This window comes from Mesoplodon densirostris, chromosome 12, assembly GCF_025265405.1.
Source record: "Mesoplodon densirostris isolate mMesDen1 chromosome 12, mMesDen1 primary haplotype, whole genome shotgun sequence".
In the NCBI taxonomy this organism is placed as follows: domain Eukaryota; kingdom Metazoa; phylum Chordata; class Mammalia; order Artiodactyla; family Ziphiidae; genus Mesoplodon; species Mesoplodon densirostris.
Genome location: NC_082672.1, coordinates 52714460 through 52732588, shown reverse-complemented (window position 1 = coordinate 52732588; position 18129 = coordinate 52714460). Strand labels below are relative to the sequence as shown.

Below are 18129 nucleotides of genomic sequence, written 5' to 3'. Positions count from 1 at the left end.
GTATAGCTGATTCACTTTGTTATAAAGCAGAAACTAACACACCATTGTAAAGCAATTATACTCCAATAAAGATGTTAAAAAAAAAAAACCACAATGAGATATTACCTCAGACCTGTCAGAATGACTATCATCAAAAAGAACACAAATAACAAATGTTAGCAAGGACTGGAGAAAAGGGAACACTTGTACACTGTTGGTGGGAATGTAAATTGATGCAGCCACTGTGGAAAACTATATGGAGGTTTCTCAAAAAACTAAAAATAGAACTACCATATGACCCTGCAATTCTACTCCTGGGTATATTTCCGAAAAAATGCAAAAACACTAATTTGAAAAGATAACATGTACCCCAATGTTCATAGCAACAGTATTCACAGTTGTCAAGACAGGGAAGCAACCTAAGTGTCCAACTTGGAGGATGGACTTGGAGGGCATTATTCTAAGTGAAATAAGTCAGATAGAGAAAGACAAATATTGTATGATATCATTTACATGTGGAATCTTAAAAACACACCAGCTAGTGAATATAACAAAAAAGAAGCTGACTCACAGATGTAGAGAACAAACTAGCTGCTACCAGTGGGGAGAGGAAAGAAGGGTCAATATAGAGGTAGGGGATTAAGAGACACAAACTATTAGGTATAAAATAAGCTACAAGGATATATTATACAATATGGGGAATATAGCAAATATGGAGTATAACCTTTAAAAATTGTGACTCACTATATTTTAATTTGTATAATATTATACATCAACTATATACTTCAATGAAAAATAAATTACTTAATTATTTATTTATTTTTGGCTGCAGTTGGTCTTTGTTGTTGCCTGCAGACTTCTCTAGCTGCGGCGAGCAGGGGCTACTCCATAGTGGTGAGTGGGTTTCTCAACGTAGTGGTTTCTCTTGTGGAGCACAGGCTCTAGGCACGCGGGTCAGTAGCTGTGGCTCACGGGCTCTAGAGCACAGGCTCAGTAGTTGTGGCCCATGACCTTAGTTGCTTTGCAGCTTGTGGTATCTTCCCCAAGCAGGGATCAAACCCTTAACCCCTGCACTGGCAAGCAGATTCTTAACCACTATGCCACTAGGGAAGTCCTACTTAATTAATTAAAAAGAAAAGCTTTCTTCAACAATGTGCAATCAATCACTCAGCGTGGGCTTCCCGCTCAGCTCAGAGCCGGCCCTGTCCTCTCTCAGCAGCCCTCCCGGCGCAGTCCTCCGAGGCGTGGCTTCCAGCAGGGGTCGCTGTGCCGCTGCCATTGCCGCCGTGCCAGTGCTCACCGCCCAGCCTGCTCTCATCGCGCCGGCGCCGGCGGAAGGGGAGGGGCAAGGGCTGGGCGGGGTGTGGATTCCAGCGCGCGGCGAAGCAATGAGGGGGGGGGGCGGGGAGGGGGGAGCGGCGCTGAAGTACAGGTAACTGCGCCCCTGCCCGGCGTTCGGTGCCCCCTGTCCGCTCCCGCTTCTGTTGCTTCACAGCAAGCACATGGGAAATACGGGCAGGGCGAGCTCCAGTCCCCCGCCCGCGCTCCTGCCAGGTCTCCGCGTGAGTCTCTGGCGTCCTGCCCCAGCCGGGCCAGCTCGGGACGCCCCGTGGATCCGGGGGCTCTTAGGGGCCTTGCGAACCCGGCGGGCCGAGGCAGTCTTCCCCTGGGCCCGGCCGTTCCTGTTGGCTGCAGACGCAGACCGCGAGCTCGAGGACGCTGGTGTCCAGTTTCCCTTGACCTTGAGGACCCGGGAAGGTGCGCAGCCCGACGGGGGTAGGGAGGGAGCGAGGGGAACATGACCTTGTCTCAGTACTTGGTCAGCCTCTGAGGTCTCCAAGAGAAGAGAAGATTTTTGCTTGCAGTTGAACTAAAAGCAGTTAAATCAGGTTTTCCATACGGAGTGGTTAACAGGCCTAGGAACATGGAGGGATTTCAAATGTCCCGCAGGTCAAGGACAGCGTTGCCTCTACATTCCAGTCGTTGTTTTTCTTATAGCCTTCGGGTTAGTTCACCGATTTTATATCTCTCCTGAAGATTTCACTCAAAACCTCCTTCAGGCTTCCTTCCGTGATACTCCCCTTACGTCCACGCTGTCCCCAAAGAAATCTTTTAAAAACCACTCTTATCAGATCACTTCCCTACTTAAGGTCTTGCTATAGCTCTCACCGTTCTGGATAAGTCCAAGCTTTGATAGGGAAGGCCCTTGGAGATCTAGCCTCTTACCCATCATTGTTCTTCATTCTAATGCACCGGTTCTTTTGACCTACTTTCACAGTATTAAGCACTTACCATGTGTCAGGCACTGTTCTGGGCACTTGGGATTGAGCAGTAAATTACATAACATAGCAGATAAGTGCTACTGCGAAAGAAAGTAGAACTGGGCAAGGGGAGATTTGGAGGACAAGACAGCTGTTAAATGGAGTTGGAATGAGTAGACCTCATTGAGGTGAAGATGATTTGTCCATGCAGATATCTGGGCTAAGAGTGTTCTGGGCAGCTGGAACAAAGGAGTCTACCCAGAAGTGTGCCTGTTGTGTATGAGGATCTTCAGGAAGGAGCTGAGTGAGCATGGGTGAGAGAGGCAGGAGATGAGGTCGGAGCGGAAATGGAGGGGCCAGATCACACAGGGACTATAGGCCAAGGGAGGGATTTTGCTTTTCTCTGTGCTTTTGTAGGGTTGTGAGGGAAACAGTGACATGATATAAATTACTTTTTAAAAGACTCACTCTGACTGCTCTATGGAGAACAGACTGTAATGGAGCCTTTGTAGTAATCCTGGTGATAGATGGTGGCCTGAATCTGTGGTAACAGTGGGAATGGTGAGAAGTCATGGGATACTGGACATGTTTTGGAGATAAGCCACATGATTTCCTGACATTATGGATCTGAGTACGGGGGAAAGAGAAGAGTCAAGAGTGACTGGAAGCTTTTGTTCTCAGGAACTAGAAGGGTGGAGTTAACCATTAACTGAGATGGGGAAGGCCGCAGGTAGAGCAGATTTGGGGTTAGAGATATATCAGGAGTTTGTTTCCGGGCCAATTAAGTTTGAGGTGCCAGTTATGCACCCAAATGGAGATGTCGAATAGGCAGTTGGATATTTTGTCAGGGTTCCCAAGACCACCCCTAGGTTCATTGATTTCACTAGCAAGACTCAACAGGACTCAGCTGTGGGTCATGGCTATGATTTACTGCAGCAAAAGGATACAACATGTAAGGAAGAAGGTAGAAGATGCATGGGGCAAAGTCTGGAGGGAACCAGGTGCAATCTTCCAGGAATCCTCCCAGTGGAGCACACAGGACATGTGGCATGTCAGCACCTCTGTCTCAGGAAACAATTACCTAGTTTGTGGGTCTCCAGGCCCCTTCTTTCTCTGCTAGCTACTGCCTCTGTTAAACAGTGGGAAGAAGATGTGAAAGGAGGTGAAATGCAGATCTGTACAATTTGCTCATTCCTAGCTCTGATTTGCTGGAGTTGGAGATTGAAATAGTTTAGAGACTCACTGGCTTTCATGAAGTCATGATCTGGTATCTTCTGCAAAGTCAATATTGTAAGGATGTAATGTATGTCAGTAAATAGTCTTTCTTGTCCTAAGATTATCCTTTTTAAAATAAATCATTGAGGGAGTTCCCTGGTGGCCTAGTGGTTAGGATTTCTGCCGTGGCCTGGGTTTAATCCCTGGTGGGGGAACTGAGATCCCCGCAAGCTGCATGGCACGGCCAAAAAAAAAAGAAAAAAAAATTATTGAGAACTATTGTTAATATTTTTCAGTAGCAGTCAGTACCCAAGCTAATTTGGGGGAGTGAGAAGAGTAGAACCAGTGTTTTCATACGTATTAGTATCTAATTCAACCTTCAAGACCACCCTGTGAGGTCAGCACGTTAATGACAGCCGGAAGACTCACCTAGTACAGTGTGCATGGCCCTTGGTACATGTGGACCAACATGGCCTTTTGTAGGAGGAAGCATAAGTACAGTACTAGATGTAAAGTGTTCATGGTGTGTATGGTTTATGTTGTAAGAATGCCAGGATACCACACTTGGGAAGTAAAACTGAATTATTGTCTGTTTCAGGTCGTATGAGCCATGGCTATGACTAGCGTCAGATTGCCCAGCAGCGTTTTAAGAAAGCCAGATGCCTGGATTGGGCTCTGCGGAGTGCTACGAGGGACACCTTCACATAAACACTGTGCTTCCTGGAATCGATACTTACATTTGTCTAGTACCAAGTTAAATGCTTCAAATTATAAAACATTTTTCCATAACATTTTCTCACTGAGACTCTCAGGGCTTTTAATGTCTCAAGAATATATTTTCCCATTTTCCATAAGACTCAAAAGTAATGTAAGCTCTAAAAAATCCACTAAAAAGACTCTGCAAAAAGTGGAAGATGAAGGGGACTCTGATGAAGAGAGTGAGCATCGTGAGATGAGTGAGCAGGAAGAGGAGCCAGAGGACGACCCCAGTGCGGTCAGAGACCATAAGGACCTGGACAAAGTAGTGCAGTCTTTCCGATATGATGTTATCCTGAAGACGGGTCTCGATATCGGGAGAAAGTAAGTATGTGCGTTTTAATACAAAATCGCTTGTCTTCTTGTTGGTTATTTTAAAGCAGCATTACCAATTACATGGCTCATATTACAGTGAAGAGTAACCGTAGAAGTGAAAGGATCTTATAGGTAACCTGTTCCAATTATTTCATTCTATAGATGAGAAAACTAATTCCCAAAGAAGTCAAGTGACTGCCTGCAAGTCCCACATGGCATATTTCCTTGATTCTAAGACACAGTCAACTGTAAGATGAACCATTGATGTAAAAACAGCTTCTTGGGGGAAAAAAGGAATCACCATGTTAGATGTATATAGCAAGCATAGAATGCACCTGGGTTTCACAAATGCTACAGTGAGAAGGTACCTCTTAGAATCAACAGAAGCAGTATAACATGGTAGTTAAGACTGCAGGCTTTGTAGCCAGACTACTGGGGTTTCAATCCCGGGTTGTGTGTGACCTTGGACAAGTTACTTAAAATCTCTGTGCAGTTTCCTCATCTGTAAAATGGTGGTAATAGAACCAGCTTTAGAAGGTGGTGGCTAGGATTAAATGAGTATATCTATCTACCTAAAGCATTTATAACAGTGTGTGGCACATAGTGGGTACTTGGTATGTTAGCTATGATGATGAAAATACTATGTTCATATATAGTGCATAGAGATACTAAGTGTAACTTTCAAGATTTCTTTAATCTCATTCCTTCTCTGCTAGACTAATTGTATAAGAATAGTGATCCTCATTGTTCATTCATTCCTTTTGCAATCATTATGTGCATACTGCATGCAAGATAAGAATTGTGGTATGAATAATAAATTAAGAAAGATTCCCTTGTGTAATTTGTATCTTTATGTCCTGATTTAAAGGCATAGTTCAGTTTTTAACTCTGAACCCACAGGCACCCTGATCGGGACTTGAATGTTCTCTAAAATCTGGCAGGCTCATGAGGGGCCTTTCCCTCTCTCACAGTAGTAACTGCCGCTGTTCTTATTAGGAGAACCCCAGATGTCCATCGCCTGGAGTCAGAGCACTAAAACGAAAGGGCACTCGTTTTTGTCTGTATCCTGCCCTGGTCTGGTTGCCCCAGTGATCAAATTCAGAGAGATCAGCAGCTGCTGGATTGAACTTCCCCATCCTCAGTGCAGATTAGCAGAGGGTTTCTCAATAGCCTCACCATCCATGTGGTGCCTGCACGTGAAGGGAAGGGAGTGCCCACTCATTTTGGCTGTCGTGAATCACAGGCGCTACCACCTCTAAGGTGACTGCTGTAGGGGGAGTCACGTGGAGAGCACCGGGCCCATCCTGAATGCGCTAGATGCGGGTTTCAGCCCACTTGGAAGCCCCAGCAGGGCGCTGGTTATCTGCCTGCTAGCGCTAGCAGGTCTTTGCAGCAGCTGGCATCTACTCGGCAGTGCCCTTTGGTCTCCCTGTTTAAATATATATGGAAGCAGTTGACTTTCACTTTCTCAGCACCCAGAATGGAGATTTTGTGGGGAGGCCAGTCACTGTCAGGATAAACATTACAAACAGCTGGTACTTTTCTCAAAATTATATAGTTGTTTTGAATATATTTCTATTTTAAAGCACTTTGATTTTTTTTTTCCTTTTTTTAGCAAAGTGGAAGATGCATTCTACAAAGGTGAACTCAGGCTGAACGGGGAAAAATTATGGAAGAAAAGCAGAACGGTGAGGGTTTTTTTTTTTTTTTTTGGCTGTGTTGGGGCTTAGTTGCTGCGCGCGGGCTTTCTCTAGTTGCAGTGAGCGGGGGCTACTCTTCGTTGCGGTGCGTGGGCTTCTCATTGTGTTGGCTTCTCTTGTTGTGGAGCACGGGCTCTAGGTGCGCAGGCTTCAGTAGCTTTGGCACGTGGGCTCAGCAGTTGTGGCGCACGGGCTTAGTTGCTCTGCAGCATGTGGGATCTTCACGGACCAGGGCTCGAACCCGTGTCCCCCGCATTGGCAGGCGGATTCTTAACCACTGCACCACCAGGGAAGTCCACGGTGAGATATTATGACAGCCAGATATTTTTGTCTGTTGTTCTTCCAGTACTCAGTTAATGCCTCCCCCAGTTTCCCCCGGGGCTCCTTCTTTGGGGCATCAGTGGCTCCTCGTGTATGTCTGTCTTGCCCCCTCTAAGGTCTCCCTCAGGCCTGGTCACATAGCTTCAGTTACACAGACCACTTGCTCTTTGCAGCCATAATGACTTTGAGCTGAAGCTTCCCCTTTTTTAAAAAAAATTTTAAGACAGGTCACTATCAGAACTGGCAAAAATCTCTTAAACTTCTAAGTCATTAATGTTAGCCCCCGTGAAATCATCATAATCAGGCTAAATCCATGTAGAGGTTTCTTTGGCCTGCTGTTACCTGAGCAGATGTGCAATTCTGTTCAGCTCAGCAGTAGCCCCCAACCCCCAGTACCTGCTGGATACACTGCTCTGTGTGCAGGGCAGCCATCAAAAAGGTTTCATATTTCCTGACAGCTCCATATCAATGCTATTGTTAAGTGAAAGGATCACTCACAAGTGTTATAAGAAAATGTATTTCTAGTATCCAGTGTTATAATAAATGATATATATATTCTTTTAAAAATGTATTTTTGTAAAAAGTTACATATATACATACATAGAATTAAAATATTAATACTACTAGTATTTATCTTTGAGTGGGACACTGGGTTATATGTTCTTCATGCATTTTATTTTCTGAATTTTTTTTTTTTTTTTTAGAAGATGTTGTTGGTAGGAGTTTATTAATTTATTTATTTATTTTTGCTGTGTTGGGTCTTCATTTCTGTGTGAGGGCTATCTCTAGTTGTGGCAAGTGGGGGCCACTCTTCATCGCGGTGTGCGGGCCTCTCACTATTGCGGCCTCTCTTGTTGCAGGAGCACAGGCTCCAGATGCACAGGCTCAGTAGTTGTGGCTCACGGGCCTAGTTGCTCCGCGGCATGTGGGATCCTCCCAGACCAGGGCTCGAACCCGTGTCCCCTGCATTAGCAGGCAGATTCTCAACCACTGCGCCACCAGGGAAGCCCTATTTTCTGAATTTTTTACGAGTATGTTTCACTTTTGTAATTGGAAAATATAATAATGATAGTAAAAGTTAACAAAACAATTTAAAAAATATATGACAGAGACCCTTAAAAAGTTTGGAAGACACAGACCTATGAGGCATTGGCAGACATAATCTAGCTCTTAGTCAGTGTCCAGGGAATAAATGTTCCAGGGAAGTTAGACACACTTTTGAAGGTTGTTTTTACTTCAGCTTCTTTCATTATTTCAAAACACTCCTGGGATTGGAGGACCTGAGCTGCATCCTGTACCCCTGGGACATGGGAGGGCGTGAGCCATTGGCCATGGACCTGGGTGAGCACTGAGGCTGTCTTCAGTCTCTGCTCCCCAGACTCAGAGTGGTTCTTGCAGCTGAGTGGACAGGAGGGGGGGATCCCCAGTGCTTGTCTTGGCCGCCAAGTCACAAGGCCCAGATCCCTCTGATGGCACCTGAGCTGACAGGTTCAGACTGCAGGTGTCAGTCCTTGCTCAGTGAGCTGTAGGAAATCAAGCACTCCAGACATGCACCTGGAGATCAGGTCCTTCTTGTCCCTTAATTGCTTTTTCCTGCTTGTAGCCCAGCCCCCTTCTCACCAGCCACAGTGTTCCAAAGACAAGATCTGTTCTTGGTGCAGTGTCTCTGCCAGGGCCTCATTTACAGACACCATAAATCTATTTTTCTCCCTCTGCTTTGAGATATTGTTAACTACCATCTAATTGCTGCTTCTTCATTCTGCCTTGGGTGTTCTGTTGTCTTGGCTGCCTTCCAGATTTCTCCTGAGGGTCAGCAAAGGAAGGGGCCAGCATTAACACTCGGCTGCCTTGTTACTAGGAGGCCTGGTAGCCATAGTAACTGCAGCTAAGGGGAGATTGGAAATGCAGATGCTTGGAACAGCCCCTAATCCCAGCCAGTTTTGCTTTGTGCCTACTGTGCCGTCTCCCACGGTAGAAGGGACAGGGCTTTGCAGGGAATGAGGAACACCTCCCCTTCCGTGGCCTGCTCCGTGGGGCCTGTGCCTGGCTGCTGGCTGAATGGTCAGGCGCCTGTCGGATGCTGCAGCTCTAACCCTGGCTGCCTGCAGCTGAGCAGAGCTTTTCTGTGAGTTGCACACCAGATGGGGCCCAGAGTGCTGTGGGTGCTGGGTAACTGTTGACCTAAATAGAGGGTGTATGGAGCCCAAATGTGGGGACTGAAGCCTTCCTAACCTCACCTCTCCCTGGGATTGACCGGGTAAAGGAGAAACATTCCTTCCCTATTCTCTGCCCTAGAAGAAAGCCACCAGAACGATCCACTCTCCTCTTAAGGGGCAGACATCACACATAGTATATCCACGAAAGGATACATAAGAAGGGTTGCCTTTTTCTCTGTATATCCTTTTATACCTTTTACGTATTGTATCATGTGCGTATATTACTTATTAAAAAATGAATTTTAATGACACAAAGTTATGCCGAAAAAGGTAAAGCAGAGTTCCCAAGCCTTGTGTTTCTGAACATTGATTTTAAAGGTCTACACAGTTTGGGCAAATGGTAATTTAAAAAAAAAATTGAATCCAGCAGAACTTCAGGAGGACTGACTGCCCCTCCCCCCAACTCCCCCCTCCCCACTCCCCCCGCTGCCCAGCCCAGATGATGCCTTCAAACCCACCAGGAGAAGCAGTCTTAATGCCTCGCTGTGGTTTGAGTCTCTCTGCTTCTCAGCCCAGAGGGGAGAGTTAATGGTTTAAAATCAGCCCCTGTGAGTTTTACATCCAGCTGCCTGGATTGACCAGTGTGGCATCGTGGTGAGCAGGCATGCATTCCCACGTTGTAGACTTAGTATTGGGCCTACGGAAGCCTTGAGTGGGTGGCTTGGCCTAGTGAGGTACAGATATCCCAACAGCGTGAAGTTATGACTGCCTCAGGGCATTCATTGAAAAATGAGGCAAACATAAGCATTTGGCACTATGCTCCTTAAACAGAAGCCCCGAAGTAGGCTTTTAAATGGGTAGCTGCGCCCACTTAGAGTCCATGGCCCACACATGGGGGTCTGTCCCTGTCTTCCTGTCCATCTCTTCACCACTGCCCCCATCCTTGGCTTGGAAGCGGTGGTGAATGGTCTGAGACAGCCTCTGGTCATCCTGGCTTGTGTTCTAGTAGAAGCATATGGCATCTGGGTCGGTTTAGCCCCTTCCTGAATTGCTGGGCAGATGCCCTGGGATCCTGAGCTGCCAGGACCAGGTGTCTCATGGGCTGTTTGCACCGTGGCAGCACTGATGTGACTGCCCCCAGGGCATGTCCTGCACTCACTCAACCCAAAGCTCCCATCTGGACAAAAACGGGTTTGACCTCAGCCCTTTTAACCCAAGTCGGCATCCAACTCGACCCTCTTTTCTGTGGCATTCCATCCTTGTGCGTTGAGTCCTGTCTCCTTGACGATGTGGTATCACTGGCGCTAGCCAATGCCAGAAAGCAGTTTATTTACTTCGATTTCTTTAGGAGATGCAGCTGACCATTGTTCCACTGTGACAGATTTCCAACAAATTGTGCCCTGTCCCCAGTGATGTAGCTTAACTGTGTTGAAATCAGTGAAAGTGTTACACTGAAAATTGTCTTCTCAGTGCATGTAGTAATTACTGTGCTCATCATCTCTAAGGTTGTGCCCGCTTCATCTTTTGCCACTGTTACAAAATAAATGCTTCCATTCAAGTGTTTCCTTAAGTCATGCAATAGACGTGAAAACTGAAGCCACACAGGCCCTGTCCACAAGCAGCCAGTTGTCTCAGCCTGAAGGAGGGACACTGGCCCCTATTGAGCCACATGGGTCTGAGGCATCTGCCCGGAGAGGGGGGCCCTTTCACCTGGAAGCACTAGGGAGAAGTGACCGTTACAGAGGAGTCACCTGTGCCCCGGGTGGTGGTCGCCCGGTGAAAACTCAAAGGAGAGATGTTTGCATTGGCCGAGTTTCCCAAAATGTAATGAAGGTTCTGTTTTCTTTTTAATTTTCAGGTGAAAGTGGGAGATACATTGGATCTTCTAATTGGAGAGGACAGAGAAGCAGAAACAGAGACAGTGATGAGGATTCTCCTGAAAAAAGTGTTTGAAGAGAAGACAAGCAGTGAGAAATACAGAGTGGTGTTACGGCGGTGGAAAAAGTTAACATTGCCTAAAAAAAGTACACTCAAATAAATGGATTGCTTTTTAGCTATAAAGCTGCTTTCTAGTGGTGGGGGAAGGGGCCAGGTTAAAAAGAGGACGTTTTTATTAAAATAAGGTTCTCCTACCACTTGTGGAATCTTCTGAGCCAATTTTGTGGAAGCCAGCATTCATATCGTGGCTCCTATAGACGCTTCCCTTGGCCTGGATTTCCCTCCCAGGCTTGATTTGTTCACATTTTGACCTCGTGAGCATGAGTGAGACATGTGCTGAATGAACTAAGCCCAGAGAGGGTTTTCACGACCAGCCTGCTGTTTCCCACGTTAACTACCTCAGGAGGCAGTGTAAAATAAATTGGCCTTGTTCTTAGTGTCATTTCAGTTTTATCCCTATCAACCAGCTTCCCTGGGTTCAGGCTTCTTAAGGCAAAACCAAGCTAAGTCAAGGTCCCCTTTATCTCCTTAGGGGAGCAGCACTGGGAGACCCCTTTATCCACTGGCCTTTCTGAATTACTAACATGTTGGCCTCAGTTCCCTTCAGTTTGTCTCCAGAAGTCTGGATAGTAAAGTTGTTCCAACTAATTCCAAATGGGCTAGTTAGGGCCCATTTAAAATTAACTGTTTAGGGCATGGGGTTGATAGACTAAGGCAGCTGGAGGCCTTTTGTATGGCATGCAAGTTAGGAATGGCTTTTACATTTTTAAAGGGTTGTTTTAAAAAAAGAGAAAGGAACATATGACAGAGACCTTATGTAGCCCACAAAGCATAAAATATTTACATTGACCTACAGAAAGAATGTGATGACCCTCCCTGGTTTAAGCGATGGTTTACTTTTCAGGTGAAAGTAGAAAATACACAGATTTTATCAGTAAAGAGAATAAAGAATCAGAGACTAATTATTCTAATTCTCAAGAAAATGTTATAAAAGGGACTAAAAAAATAGAGTAGTAATAGAAAGGACACACACATAATACACATCATCTAAGAAAAGGGCACCTGCATAAATAAATTGGTTTGTAGATTCCCAGGAGCAGTGTGCTAGCACTGGAAGGGTTGGCTCAAATAGACTTACTAGACTGTGTTGTGTCATAAAGACGGACTATGTCTGGGTCCTTTTATTTGTCCTCCAGGAATTCTTGAGAATTCAGGTTAACTGATACAGAAGGGAAACTTCTGTAGCCCAAAGCAGTGAGATGTTTGGTCACATGAGTCTGGAAGTCTTACCAGCTTAGATTTCAGAGGACTCAGGAAAATTGATTTTTTTTTTTTTTTTTTTTTTTTTTTTTTGTGGTACGCGGGCCTCTCACTGCTGTGGCCTCTCCCGTTGCGGAGCACAGGCTCCGGACGCACAGGCCCAGCGGCCATGGCTCACGGGCCCAGCCGCTCCGCGGCATATGGGATCCTCCCAGACCGGGGCACGAACCCGTATCCCCTGCATCGGCAGGCGGACTCCCAACCACTGCGCCACCAGGGAGGCCCAGGAAAATTGATTTTTATCTGAAAGCTTAAATAAGCTCTCAGGAAGCAATAATATATACTGTGCAGTGTAACAGAAGGAATTTTTCTATTTTACCACTTGTTAATTAGGCTTTTACATCAGTGAAAATAGTATAATTAATTTCAACATGAGTTAATTATGAGTTTTAATTTAGATTATAGTAATGATGATGCTTTTTCTCATTTTCTTCACCTCTCTGTGCCTTTCTGTCTCTCCTTCCCTCCCACCTTCTCTCCCTCCCCTCTCTTGATTGCTCTTTGGAAAGTAATAGAAAGCCACATAAGTCTTGCATGGAGAGGGGCAGCATGACCTAGTGACGTATGTCAGGGGTCCTAGTTTTTAGGCTCTGTCTTGCCCTTAGCAAGTTCGGTTACCTTGGTTATATTCTGGCCTTAACCTCTCTGAGCTTCAGCTTCTTCACTGGTCAGGAGGGGATCAGGATACTAATTTCCTTACTTTGTTGAGTATTCAAAAGAGTTAAAATGTGTTGCGTGAGGCAAGATGAGTTGATAGTAGCTAGAAAGCAGGAAGGCCCATTTGAAAGGCTGTTGGAAGCTCTGTTGGTAATTAAGTACCTCAACTTAGCTGGTGGGATTTGACCCATTTTACAGGCTTCTCTGTTTTTAAAAATCAAAATAAGCAAAAAGACGTCTGATGGTGGAGAATGTTGGTTTGGTCATACCACATGGCAAAAACTGATCTCTCATAGTTGTCTACAGCACAGGGGATTTGGGACATATTTATGAAACGGCAGAAACAAAAGCAACTCATAAAGATTTATGGAACTCTTGCAGCTCACTCTATGATAGCTGCTTTATAATGCCGTCCTGGCAAGGCCTCCTCAGTGAACATGTGACCAACATGATGAAAAAATTAAAAGATCTGGATGTTTCTAATTCAGTGCTTCTCAACCTGGCATGATTTTACCCCCATGGGGACATCTGGCAATGTCTGGAGATATTTTTGTCTGTCACAACTGAGGGGGTGGGATGGGTGTCAAATGGGTAGAGACAGGTGATGCTGCTAAACATCCTACAGTGTACAGACAGTCCCCACAACAAAGAATGATCAGACCTTAAATGTCAGTGGTACTGAGGCTGAGATGCCCTGCTCTAATGGGGTGACAAGAATTTTTTTTTTCAATAGGTCTGGCTTTCACAGCAATCAGACAAAAAAGAAAAGATATCCAAATCCAAATCGGAAGGGAAGAGGTAAAACTGTTATTATACGCAGATGACATGATACTCTATATAGAATACCCTGAGACTTCACACAAAAACTATTAGAACTGATAAATGAATTCAACAAGATAGCAGGATACAAGACTAATATACAGAAACCTGTTGCATTCCTTTACACTAACAATGAAATATCAGAAAGTAAAAAAAATAAATAAAAATCTCGTTTAAAATCACTTCAAAAGAAAAACAAAAACAAAAACAAAATACCTAGGGGCTTCCCTGGTGGCGCAGTAGTTAAGAATCCGCCTGCCAATGCAGGGGACACGGGTTCGAGCCCTGGTCTGGGAAGATCCCACATGCTGCGGAGCAACTAAGCCTGTGAGCCACAACTCCTGAGCCTGCGCTCTAGAGCCCACGAGCCACAACTACTGAAGCCTGCGTACCTAGAGCCTGTGTTCCACAGCAAGAGAGGCCACCAGTGAGAAGCCCGTGCACCACAACAAAGAGTAGCCCCCGCTTGCTGCAACTAGAGAAAGCCTGCACAGCAATGAAGACCCAATGCAGCCAAAGATAAATAAAATTAAAAAAAACAAAACAAAAACCCCACAAATACCTAGGAATAAACCTAACCAAAGAGATAAAAGACTTATATGCTGAGAACTATAAAACATTGGTAAAGGAAATTGAAGATGATTCAAGGAAATGAAAAGATATTCCCATGTTCTTGGAACGATTAATATTGTTAAATTAATATTGTTAAAATGGCCATACTACCCAAAGCAATCTACAGATTTAATGCGATCCATATCAAATTACCATGACATTTTTCACAGAACTAGGACAAATAATCCTAAAATTTATGTAGAACCACAAAAGCAACCCTGAGGAAAAAGAATGAAGCTGAAGGCATAATCCTTACTTCAGACAGTACTACAAACTTACAGTAATCAAAACTGTGGTAGTGGCACAAAAACGCATATAGATCAATGTACAGAATAGAGAGTCTAGAAATAAACACATGCTTATGGTCAATCTTCAACAAAAGAGGCAAGAATATACAATGGGGAAAAGACAGTCTCTTTGGCAAGTGGTGTTGGGAAAGTTGGATAGCTGCATGTAAATCAATAAAGTTAGGACACACCATCACACCATACACAAAAATAAACTCAGAATGGCTTAAAGACTTAAATATAAGACATGACACCATAAAACTCCTAGAAGGGAACATAGGTAAAACATTCTCTGACATTAAGTCATACCAACGTTTTCTTAGGTCAGTTTACCAAGGCTATAGAAGTAAAACCAGGGGCTTCCCTGGTGGCACAGTGGTTAATAATCCGCCTGCCAATGCAGGGGACATGGGTTCGAGCCCTGGTCCGGGAAGATCCCACATGCCGCGAAGCAACTAAGCCCGTGTGCCACAACTAGTGAAGCCTGTGCGCCTGGAACCTGTGCTCCACAATAAAAGAAGCCACTGCAATGAGAAGCCCTTGGCAACTAGAGAAAGCCCATGCACAGCCACGGAAGGCCCAATGCAGCCAATAAATAAATAAATAAAATCTATTTGTAAAAAAAGAAATAAAAGCAAAAATAAACAAATGGGGCCTAATCAAACTTATAAGGGTTTTTTAAAAAAATATTTATTTATTTGGCTCTGCTGGCTCTTTGCTGCTGCATGTGGGATCTTCGTTGAGGCGTGCAGGATCTTTAGTTGCAGCATGCAGAATCTTCAGTTGTGGCATGCAGGATCTTTTAGTTGCAGCATGCAATCTCTTAGTTGCAGCATGTGGGATCTATTTCCCTGACCAAGGATCGAACCCAGGCCCTCTGCATTGGGAGCGTGGAGTCTTAGCCACTGGACCACCAGGGAAGCCCCCAAACTTTTGTTTTTAATTAATTAATTTATTTTTGGCTGCATTGGGTCTTTGTTGCTGCGTGCAGGCTTTCTCTAGTTGCACAGAGTAGGGGCTACTCTTTGATGTGGTGCGTGGGCTTCTTATTGCGGTGGCTTCTCTTGTTGTGGAGCATGGGCTCTAGGCACGTGGGCTTCAGTAGTTGTGGCATGTGGGCTCTAGAGCGCAGGCTCAGTAGTTGTGGCGCATGGGCTCAGTTGCTCTGCGGCATGTGGAATCTTCCCGGACCAGGGTTCGAACCCGTGTCCCCTGCATTGGCAGGCAGATTCTTAACCACTGCGCCACCAGGGAAGTCCGGGAAGTCCCCCGGACTTATAAGCTTTTGCACAACAAAGGAAGCCATAAACAAAAAAGGAAAAGACAACCTACAGACTGGGAGAAAATATTTGTAAATGATGTGACCAACAAGGGCTTAATTTCCAAAATATACTAACAGCTCATCCAACTCAATAACAAAAACCAAACAATGCAATCAAAAAATGAGCAGACCTAAATAGACATTTCTCCAAAGAAGACGTACAAATGGCCAACAGGCACATGAAAAGATGCTCAACATCGCTAATTATTATAGAAATGCGAATCAAAACTACAGTGATGGACCACCTCATACAGGTCAGAATGGCCATCATTAAAAAGTCCATAAACAGGGCTTCCCTGGTGGCACAGTGGTTAAGAATCCTCCTGCCAATGCAGAGCACATGGGTTCGAGCCCTGGTCTGGGAAGATCCCACATGCCGCGGAGCAGCTAAGCCCGTGTGCCACAACTACTGAAGCCCGTGCGCCACAACTACTGAAGCCCGTGCGCCTAGAGCCCATGCCCCGCAACAACAGAAGTCACCACAATGAGAAGCCCGTGCACTGCGATGAAGAGTAGCTCCCACTCGTCGCAACTAGAGGAAGCCTGCACACAGCAACAAAGATCCAATGCAGCCAATAAATAAAGAATAAAATATATTCTTTAAAAAAAAAGTCCATAAACAATAAATGCTGGAGAGGGTGCGGATAAAAGGGAACCCACCTACACTGTTGGTGTGGGAATGTAAGTTGGTGCAGCCACTATGGAAAACGGTATGGAGCTTCCTCAAAAAACTAATAATAGAGTTGCCATATGATCCAGCAATCCCACTCCTGGGCATATATCCAGAGAAAACTCTGTTTGAAAAGATGCATGCACCCCAATGTTTACTGCAGCACTATTTACGATAGCTAAGACATGGAAACAACCCAAGTGCCCATCGACAGATGAATGGATAAAGAAGAAGTGGTATATATATACAATGGAGTACGATTCAGCCATAAAAAAAGAATGAAATATTGCCATTTGCAGCAACATGGATGGACATAGAGATTATCATTCTAAGTGAAGTAAGTCAGAGAAAGACAAATATGATATCACTTATATGTGGAATCTAAAAAATAATACAAATGAACTTATTTACAAAACAGAAACAGACTCACAGACATAGAAAACAAATTTATGGTTACCAAAGGAGAGGAGGGGGACTTCCCTGGTGGTGCAGTGGTTAAAAATCTGCCTGCCAATGCAGGGGACATGGGTTCAAGCCCTGGTCCGGGAAGATCCCACATGCCACGGAGCAACTAAGCCCGTGCACCACAACTACTGAGCCCTGGCGCTACAACTACTGAAGCCCGTGCACCTAGAGCCCGTGCTCCGCAACAAGAGAAGCCACTGCAATGAGAAGCCCGCACACTGCAACGAACAGTAGCCCCAGCTGGCCACAACTAAAGAAAGCCTGCGCACAGCAATGAAGACCCAAAGCAGCCAAAAATAAATAAGTAAATAAATAAATTAAAAAAAAAAAAAGGAGAGGAGGGGCAAATTCAGAGTATGGGATTAACAGATACAATCTACTATACATAAAATAGATAAACAATAAGGATTTACTGCGTAGCACAGGGAAATACATTCAGTATCTTATATAATGGAAAAGAATCTGAAAAAAGTATACATATATATATGTGTGGGTATATATATATATATATATATATATGAATCACTTTGCTGTATACCTGAAACTAACACAATATTGTAAATCAACTATACTTCAATTAAAAAAATAATAAACGTCTGGCTTTCCCAGGAAAGTCTGAAAATGCTTCTAGTGTATGTTTGCAGTTTTTTAAGGACGAACAATTTAAAGTTATGACTATTTTTGTAGAGCAGGGGTCCCCAACCCCTGGGCCGCGGACTGGTACCAGTCTGCGGCCTGTTAGGAACTGGGCCGCACAGTAGGAGGTAAGTGGTGGGTGAACAAGCGAAACTTCATCTGCCGCTCCCCATCACTCCCCATAGCTCGCATTGCCACATGAACCCAACACCCACCCCTCTGGCTGTGGAAAATTTGTCTTCCATGAAACCAGTCCCTGGTGCCAAAAAGTTGGGAACTGCTGCCATAGAGGCCTATACAATCCTTTTACCAGTAATGGTTAATCCCTTCAAAGAAATAGCTCTCCCCTGGGCAATGTGATGCTAATTGCATTTCTCTGCCAAATAGCATTTACCATCTTCCATGGAAAATTATATAGACAGCTAGACAATAATTTCATTATTTTTTTAGCATTTTGGGGAGAAAAGTAGACATTTGGGGGAAAATTCTTAGGTCATGGTTTATTTGGTCAATAATGATTGAGGGAATAGAAACTACCATTTTTCAAGAAACTAAAAACAAAACAGATTTCCTTTGGAGAGGTGGTGTATGTTCTATGAACTTTCTTAAAGGGTGTGCAATGTGCACGAGGCAAGTAAAGAGACACTCTACGGAAGTCCTGCCTTATCTTGGTCGTATGTATTTTGGCTTTCAAAAAGTCA

General features: G+C 44.7%; 1 protein-coding gene across 1 annotated transcript; it reads left to right on the top strand.

Moving 5' to 3' along the window:
- Positions 1-1356: 1356 nt before the first annotated feature.
- On the top strand, positions 1357-10756 carry MTRES1 (mitochondrial transcription rescue factor 1). Its single transcript, XM_060114960.1, has 4 exons — positions 1357-1737; positions 4054-4535; positions 6142-6214; positions 10562-10756. The coding sequence occupies exons 2-4, from the start codon at positions 4066-4068 to the stop codon at positions 10739-10741; spliced, it is 723 nt and encodes a 240-aa protein (XP_059970943.1). The 5' UTR covers positions 1357-1737; positions 4054-4065; the 3' UTR covers positions 10742-10756.
- The last annotated feature ends 7373 nt before the right edge of the window (positions 10757-18129 follow it).